Below are 7,878 nucleotides of genomic sequence, written 5' to 3'. Positions count from 1 at the left end.
GGGGGCGTCGCACACACGTGGGGGTGTCACACACGTGTGGGGCACGTGGGGCACAGGAGGCACGGGGGCTCGAACGCGCACGGGGGGCTCGCGCGCGCGGGGAATGTCGCACACGCACAGGGCACAGGGGGGCATGGGGGGCTTGCACGCGCGCGGGGGGGGTCGGGCACGCGCAAGGGGGGTCGCACACGCTTGGGGGGGCTCACACGGGGACACAGGGGGCTTGCACGCGCATGGGGGTGTTGCACGCGGGCGAGTGTCGCACACGGGGGTATCGCACGCGCTCAGGATACAGGCTCGCACGCACACGGGGCACGGGGGGCTCGCACACGCGTGGGGGTGTCGCACGCCCGCAGGGCACGGGGGGGGGCGACATGGGGGGCTCGCACGCGTGCGGGACATGGGGGTTCACACGCGCACACGCGGCACAGGGGGCTCGCACGGGGGTGCGGGGTATCACATGGGGGTCGCATGGGGGGCTTGCACGCAGCGCGGGGGCACTGGGGGCTCACATGGAGGGGCTCGCACGGGGACATTGCACAGGGGTGTTGGTGTCACACGAGGGTGTCACACGGAGGTGTCGCACGGGGGGGCTCGCACGGGGGTGTGGGGCCCTCGCACGGGGATTCGGACCCGTTGCACAGGGATTCAGGCTCTTTGCACGGGGATCTGGGCCCCTCGCACGGGGATCGGGCCCCTTGCACGGGGATCTGGGCCCTTTGCACGGGGATCTGGGCCCTTTGCACGGGGATCTGGGCCCCTCGCACGGGGATCGGGCCCCTTGCACGGGGATCTGGGCCCTTTGCACGGGGATCTGGGCCCCTTACACGGGGATTTGGGCCCTTTGCACGGGGATTCGGGCCCTCGCACGGGGATTCGGGCCCTTTGCACGGGGGATTCGGGCCCTCGCACGGGGATGGGGCCCTTTGCACGGGGATTCAGCCCCTCGCACGGGGATCTGGGCCCCTCGCACGGGGATCTGGGCCCCTCGCACAGGGATTCGGGCCCTTGCACGGGGATCTGGGCCCTTTGCACGGGGATCTGGGCCCCTCGCACGGGGATTCGGGACCTTTGCACGGGGATCTGGGCCCTTTGCACGGGGATTTGGGCCCTTTGCACGGGGATCTGGGCCCCTTACACGGGGATTTGGGCCCTTTGCACGGGGATTCGGGCCCTTCGCACGGGGATTCGGGCCCCTCGCACGGGGATTCGGGCCCTCGCACGGGGATGGGGCCCTTTGCACGGGGATTCAGCCCCTCGCACGGGGATCTGGGCCCCTCGCACGGGGATCTGGGCCCCTCGCACAGGGATTCGGGCCCTTGCACGGGGATTTGGGCCCTTTGCACGGGGATCTGGGCCCCTCGCACGGGGATTCGGGCCCTTTGCACGGGGATCTGGGCCCTTTGCACGGGGATTTGGGCCCTTTGCACGGGGATCTGGGCCCCTTACACGGGGATTTGGGCCCTTTGCACGGGGATCTGGGCCCTTCGCACGGGGATTCGGGCCCCTCGCACGGGGATTCGGGCCCTCGCACGGGGATCTGGGCCCCTCGCACAGGGATTCGGGCCCTTGCACGGGGATCTGGGCCCCTCGCACGGGGATTCGGGCCCTTTGCACGGGGATCTGGGCCCCTCGCACGGGGATTTGGGCCCTTTGCACGGGGATCTGGGCCCCTCGCACGGGGATCTGGGCCCTTTGCACGGGGATCTGGGCCCCTTACACGGGGATTTGGGCCCTTTGCACGGGGATTCGGGCCCTCACACGGGGATTCGGGCCCTTTGCACGGGGATTCGGGCCCTTTGCACGGGGATTCGGGCCCCTCGCACGGGGATCTGGGCCCTTTGCACGGGGATCTGGGCCCCTCGCACGGGGATTTGGGCCCTTTGCACGGGGATTCGGGCCCTTTGCACGGGGATCTGGGCCCCTCGCACGGGGATGGGGCCCTCGTGCGAGCCCCCCCCGTGCGACCCCCCCCCGCCCCCCCCAGGGGTCCCGTCCCGCCTCCGCACCCGCCCCGAACTCGTCACCTTCGTCACCATGATCATCTACAGCTGCTCGGCCCATCACGCCGCCACCAACAGCGGGCAGGTGCGCCGCCCGGACGCCTGGGCCCCTCCCGGACGCCTGGGCCCCGCCCGGACGCCTGGGCCCCTCCCCAACACCTGGACCTCTCCCGGACTCCTGGGCCCCTCCCCTCCCGCCTGTCCGGACGCCTGGGCCCCCGCCCCACCCCTCCCCTTCTGCCCGCCCACCCGGACGCCTGGGCCCCTCCCGGACGCCTGGGCCCCACCCCGCCCCTCCCCACCCCTCCCCTCCCGCCTGCCGCCCGGACGCCTGGGCCCCGCCCGGACGCCTGGGCCCTGCCGGACGCCTGGGCCCCTCCACGACACCTGGGCCCCTCCCAGACTCCCGCTCCCCTCCCGGACGCCTGGGCCCCTCCCGGACTCCTGGGCCCCTCCCAGACTCCCGCTCCCCTCCCGGACGCCTGGGCCCCTCCCGGACTCCTGGGCCCCTCCCAGACTCCCGCTCCCCTCCCGGATGCCTGGGTCCCTCCCGGACTCCTGGGCCCCTCCCAGACTCCCGATCCCCTCCCGGACTCCTGGGCCCCTCCCGGACGCCTGGGCCCCTCCCGGACTCCCGGGCCCCTCCCAGACTCCCACTCCCCTCCCGGACTCCTGGGCCCCTCCCAGACTCCCGCTCCCCTCCCGGATGCCTGGGTCCCTCCCGGACTCCTGGGCCCCTCCCAGACTCCCGATCCCCTCCCGGACTCCTGGGCCCCTCCCGGACTCCTGGGCCCCTCCCGGACTCCCGCTCCCCTCCCGGATGCCTGGGTCCCTCCCGGACTCCCGATCCCCTCCCAGACTCCCGATCCCCTCCCGGACTCCTGGGCCCCTCCCGGACTCCCGGGCCCCTCCCAGACTCCCACTCCCCTCCCGGACGCCTGGGCCCCTCCCGGACTCCTGGGCCCCTCCCAGACTCCCGATCCCCTCCCGGACGCCTGGGCCCCTCCCAGACTCCCGCTCCCCTCCCGGACGCCTGGGCCCCTCCCGGACTCCTGGGCCCCTCCCAGACTCCCACTCCCCTCCCGGACGCCTGGGCCCCTCCCAGACTCCCGCTCCCCTCCCGGACGCCTGGGCCCCTCCCGGACTCCTGGGCCCCTCCCAGACTCCCGCTCCCCTCCCGGACACCTGGGCCCCTCCCGGACTCCTGGGCCCCTCCCGGACTCCTGGGCCCCTCCCAGACTCCCGCTCCCCTCCCGGATGCCTGGGTCCCTCCCGGACTCCTGGGCCCCTCCCAGACTCCCGATCCCCTCCCGGACTCCTGGGCCCCTCCCGGACGCCTGGGCCCCTCCCGGACTCCCGGGCCCCTCCCAGACTCCCACTCCCCTCCCGGACTCCTGGGCCCCTCCCGGACTCCTGGGCCCCTCCCAGACTCCCGCTCCCCTCCCGGATGCCTGGGTCCCTCCCGGACTCCTGGGCCCCTCCCAGACTCCCGATCCCCTCCCGGACTCCTGGGCCCCTCCCGGACTCCTGGGCCCCTCCCGGACTCCCGGGCCCCTCCCAGACTCCCACTCCCCTCCCGGACGCCTGGGCCCCTCCCGGACTCCTGGGCCCCTCCCGGACTCCTGGGCCCCTCCCAGACTCCCGATCCCCTCCCGGACGCCTGGGCCCCTCCCAGACTCCCGCTCCCCTCCCGGACGCCTGGGCCCCTCCCGGACTCCTGGGCCCCTCCCAGACTCCCGCTCCCCTCCCGGACGCCTGGGCCCCTCCCAGACTCCCGCTCCCCTCCCGGACGCCTGGGCCCCTCCCGGACTCCTGGGCCCCTCCCAGACTCCCGCTCCCCTCCCGGACGCCTGGGCCCCTCCCAGACTCCCGCTCCCCTCCCGGACGCCTGGGCCCCTCCCGGACTCCTGGGCCCCTCCCAGACTCCCGCTCCCCTCCCGGACACCTGGGCCCCTCCCAGACTCCCAATCCCCTCCTGGACTCCCACTCCCCTCCCAGACTCCCACTCCCCTCCCGGACTCCCGCTCCCCTCCCGGACGCCTGGGCCCCTCCCAGACTCCCAATCCCCTCCTGGACTCCTGGGCCCCTCCCAGACTCCCACTCCCCTCCCGGACTCCCGATCCCCTCCTGGACTCCTGGGCCCCTCCCAGACTCCCAATCCCCTCCTGGACTCCTGGGCCCCTCCCAGACTCCCACTCCCCTCCCGGACTCCTGGGCCCCTCCCGGACTCCCAATCCCCTCCCAGACTCCCGATCCCCTCCCGGACTCCTGGGCCCCTCCCGGACTCCCAATCCCCTCCCAGACTCCCGATCCCCTCCCGGACTCCTGGGCCCCTCCCGGACGCCTGGGCCCGTGGGTGGTGGTGGCGGGGGCAGTGGGCGGTAGCAGCGGGACGGGGGATGGCCCGGGCGGCCGGGCGGCCCTGCCCGGACGCCTGGGCCCGCAGCGGGCGGTTGCCGGCGGCAGTTCGAGCTCGGCGCCTTCATGCCCAACATGCCGGCGGCCATGCGGGAGCCGCCGCCGGCCGCGAAGGCGCCGCTCGCCGAGGCCGATTTCCTGGGCGCCGTCTCGGCCGTCAACACGACCTGCGTCACCCTGGCCGTGCTGTGGGTGCTGCGCAACGAGCCGCTCGACATGGTGCGGGCCCCGGGGGGGGGGGGGGGGGCCCAGGCGTCCGGGAGTGCGGGGGGCAGGAGGAGGGGGGACGCGGGGCCCAGGCGTCCGGGAGTTGGGGTGGGGGTGGGGGCGCGGGGTGAGGGGCCCAGGAGTCCGGGAAGGGGAATCGGGAGCCCGGGAGGGGCCCAGGCGTCCGGGAGTTGGGGTGGGGGTGGGGGAGCAGGGTGAGGGGCCCAGGCGTCCGGGAGTGCGGCGTGGGGGTGGGGGCGCGGGGTGAGGGGCCCAGGCGTCCGGGAGTGCGGGGTGGGGATGGGGGGGGCAGGGTGAGGGGCCCAGGCGTCTGGGAAGGGGAATCGGGAGCCCGGGAGGGGCCCAGGCGTCCGGGAGGGACCCAGGAGTCCGGGAAGGGGAAATCGGGAGCCCGGGAGGGGCCCAGGCGTCCGGGAGGGACCCAGGCGTCCGGGAAGGGGAATCGGGAGCCCAGGAGGGGCCCAGGCGTCCGGGAGGGAAATCGGGAGCCCGGGAGGGGCCCAGGAGTCCGGGAGGGACCCAGGAGTCCGGGAAGGGGAATCGGGAGCCCGGGAGGGGCCCAGGCGTCCGGGAGGGACCCAGGCGTCCGGGAAGGGGAATTGGGACCCTGGGAGGGGCCCAGGCGTCCGGGAGTGCGGGGGGCAGGAGGAGGGGGGACAGGGGGCCGAGGCGTCCGGGAGTGCGGGGTGGGGGTGGGGGGGGCAGGGTGAGGGGCCCAGGCATCCGGGAAGGGAAATCGGGAGCCCGGGAGGGGCCCAGGCGTCCGGGGGAGACCCAGGAGTCTGGGAAGAGGAATCAGGAGCCCAGGAGGGGCCCAGGAGTCCGGGAGGGACCCAGGCGTCCGGGAAGGGGAATCGGGAGCCCGGGAGGGGCCCAGGAGTCCGGGAAGGGGAATCGGGAGCCCGGAAGGGGCCCAGGAGTCCGGGAGGGGCCAGGAGTCCGGGAAGGGGAATCGGGAGCCCGCGAGGGGCCCAGGCGTCCGGGAGGGAAATCGGGAGCCCAGGAGGGGCCCAGGCGTCCGGGAGGGGAATCGGGAGCCCGGGAGGGGCCCAGGAGTCCGGGAGGGACCCAGGCGTCCGGGAAGGGGAATCGGGAGCCCGGGAGGGACCCAGGCGTCCGGGAAGGGGAATTGGGACCCTGGGAGGGTCTGGGAGTGGGGTTTGGGGGGGGCCCAGGCGTCCGGGAGTGCGGGGGGCAGGAGGAGGGGGGACGAGGGGCCCAGGTGTCCGGGAGTTGGGGTGGGGGGGGGGCGGGGTGAGGGGCCCAGGCTTCCGGGAGTTGGGGTGGGGATGAGGGGGGCAGGGTGAGGGACCCAGGCGTCCGGGAAGGGGAATCGGGAGCCCGGGAGGGGCCCAGGAGTCCGGGAGTGCGGGGTGGGGGTGGGGGCGCGGGGTGAGGGGCCCAGGCATCCGGGAGTGCGGGGTGGGGATGGGGGGGGCAGGGTGAGGGGCCCAGGCATCCGGGAAGGGGAATCGGGAGCCCGGGAGGGGCCCAGGCGTCCGGGAGGGACCCAGGAGTCCGGGAAGGGGAATCGGGAGCCCAGGAGGGGCCCAGGAGTCCGGGAGGGACCCAGGCGTCCGGGAAGGGGAATCGGGAGCCCGGGAGGGGCCCAGGAGTCCGGGAGGGACCCAGGCGTCCGGGAAGGGGAATCGGGAGCCCAGGAGGGGCCCAGGCGTCCGGGAGGGAAATTGGGAGCCCAGGAGGGGCCCAGGAGTCCGGGAAGGGGAATCGGGAGCCCAGGAGGGGCCCAGGAGTCCGGGAAGGGGAATCGGGAGCCTAGGAAGGACCCAGGCGTCCGGGCACAGGAGGGGCCCAGGCGTCCGGGCGCAGTGGGGGGCCCAGGTGTCCGGGCCGCAGCAGGGACCCAGGCGTCCGGGAGGGGGAATTGAGAGCCCAGGAGGGGCCCAGGTGTCCGGGCGCAGTGTGGGGCCCAGGCGTCCGGGCGGCAGCAGGGACCCAGGCGTCCGGGAGGGGGAATTGAGAGCCCAGCAGGGGCCCAGGTGTCCGGGCGCAGTGTGGGGCCCAGGCGTCCGGGAGGGGGTATCGGGAGCCTGGGAGGGGCCCAGGAGTCCGGGAAGGGGAATCGGGAGCCTAGGAAGGGCCCAGGCGTCCGGGCGCAGGAGGGGCCCAGGCGTCCGGGCCGCAGCAGGGACCCAGGCGTCCGGGAGGGGGTATCGGGAGCCTGGGAGGGGCCCAGGAGTCTGGGAAGGGGAATCGGGAGCCTAGGAAGGGCCCAGGCGTCCGGGCGCAGGAGGGGCCCAGGCGTCCGGGCCGCAGCAGGGACCCAGGCGTCCGGGAGGGGGTATCGGGAGCCTGGGAGGGGCCCAGGAGTCCGGGAAGGGGAATCGGGAGCCTAGGAAGGGCCCAGGCGTCCGGGCACAGGAGGGGCTCAGGCGTCCGGGGTGCAGCAGGGACCCAGGCGTCCGGGAGGGGGTATCGGGAGCCTGGGAGGGGCCCAGGAGTCCGGGAAGGGGAATCGGGAGCCTAGGAAGGGCCGAGGCGTCCGGGCGCAGGAGGGGCCCAGGCGTCCGGGCCGCAGCAGGGACCCAGGCGTCCGGGAGGGGGAATTGAGAGCCCAGGAGGGGCCCAGGTGTCCGGGCGCAGTGTGGGGCCCAGGCGTCCGAGCGGCAGCGGGGACCCAGGCGTCCGGGGCCTCCCGCCCGCAGCGCCCGCTGGGCTGTTACCCCGAGGAGCACTTCACGGAGGAGGCGCCGCGGCGCCTCATCGCCGCCTTCCAGCGCCGCCTGGCCCGGATCTCCCGCGACATCCGGGCCCGCAACGCCGGCCTGGCCCTGCCCTACGCCTACCTGGACCCCGCCCAGGTGGAGAACAGCGTCGCCATCTGAGCCCGGACGCCTGGGCCCCCCGCCCGGCGCCGCCCGGACGCCTGGGCCCCGCTGCTGCTGCGCTGCCTGGACGCCTGGGCCCCGGTGCGGCTGCTCCGCCCGGACGCCTGGGCCCCGATGCTGCCATGCTGCCCGGACGCCTGGGCCCTGGTGCAGCTGCATCACCCGGACGCCTGGGCCCTGCTGCTGCTGCCCCGCCCGGACGCCTGGGCCCCGATGCTGCCATGCTGCCCGGAAGCCTGGGCCCCGGTGCTGCTGCCCCGCCCGGACGCCTGGGCCCTGGTGCGGCTGCATCACCCGGACGCCTGGGCCCCGGTGCTGCTGCCCCGCCCGGACGCCTGGGCCCCGATGCTGCCATGCTGCCCGGACGCCTGGGCCCCGGT

The 7,878-nt window shown here is 75.4% G+C and overlaps 1 protein-coding gene across 1 annotated transcript; it reads left to right on the top strand.

Moving 5' to 3' along the window:
- Nucleotides 1-1,992: 1,992 nt before the first annotated feature.
- On the top strand, nt 1,993-7,569 carry LOC134154169 (hydroperoxide isomerase ALOXE3-like). Its single transcript, XM_062600883.1, has 3 exons — nt 1,993-2,088; nt 4,470-4,640; nt 7,316-7,569. The coding sequence occupies exons 1-3, from the start codon at nt 2,038-2,040 to the stop codon at nt 7,493-7,495; spliced, it is 402 nt and encodes a 133-aa protein (XP_062456867.1). The 5' UTR covers nt 1,993-2,037; the 3' UTR covers nt 7,496-7,569.
- The last annotated feature ends 309 nt before the right edge of the window (nt 7,570-7,878 follow it).

The sequence above is a fragment of the Rhea pennata genome, unplaced genomic scaffold (genome assembly GCF_028389875.1).
Source record: "Rhea pennata isolate bPtePen1 unplaced genomic scaffold, bPtePen1.pri scaffold_134, whole genome shotgun sequence".
Classification (NCBI taxonomy): Eukaryota; Metazoa; Chordata; class Aves; order Rheiformes; family Rheidae; genus Rhea; species Rhea pennata.
The sequence above is the reverse complement of the archived record's forward strand: the minus strand, read 5'-3'. Positions and strand labels throughout refer to the sequence as shown.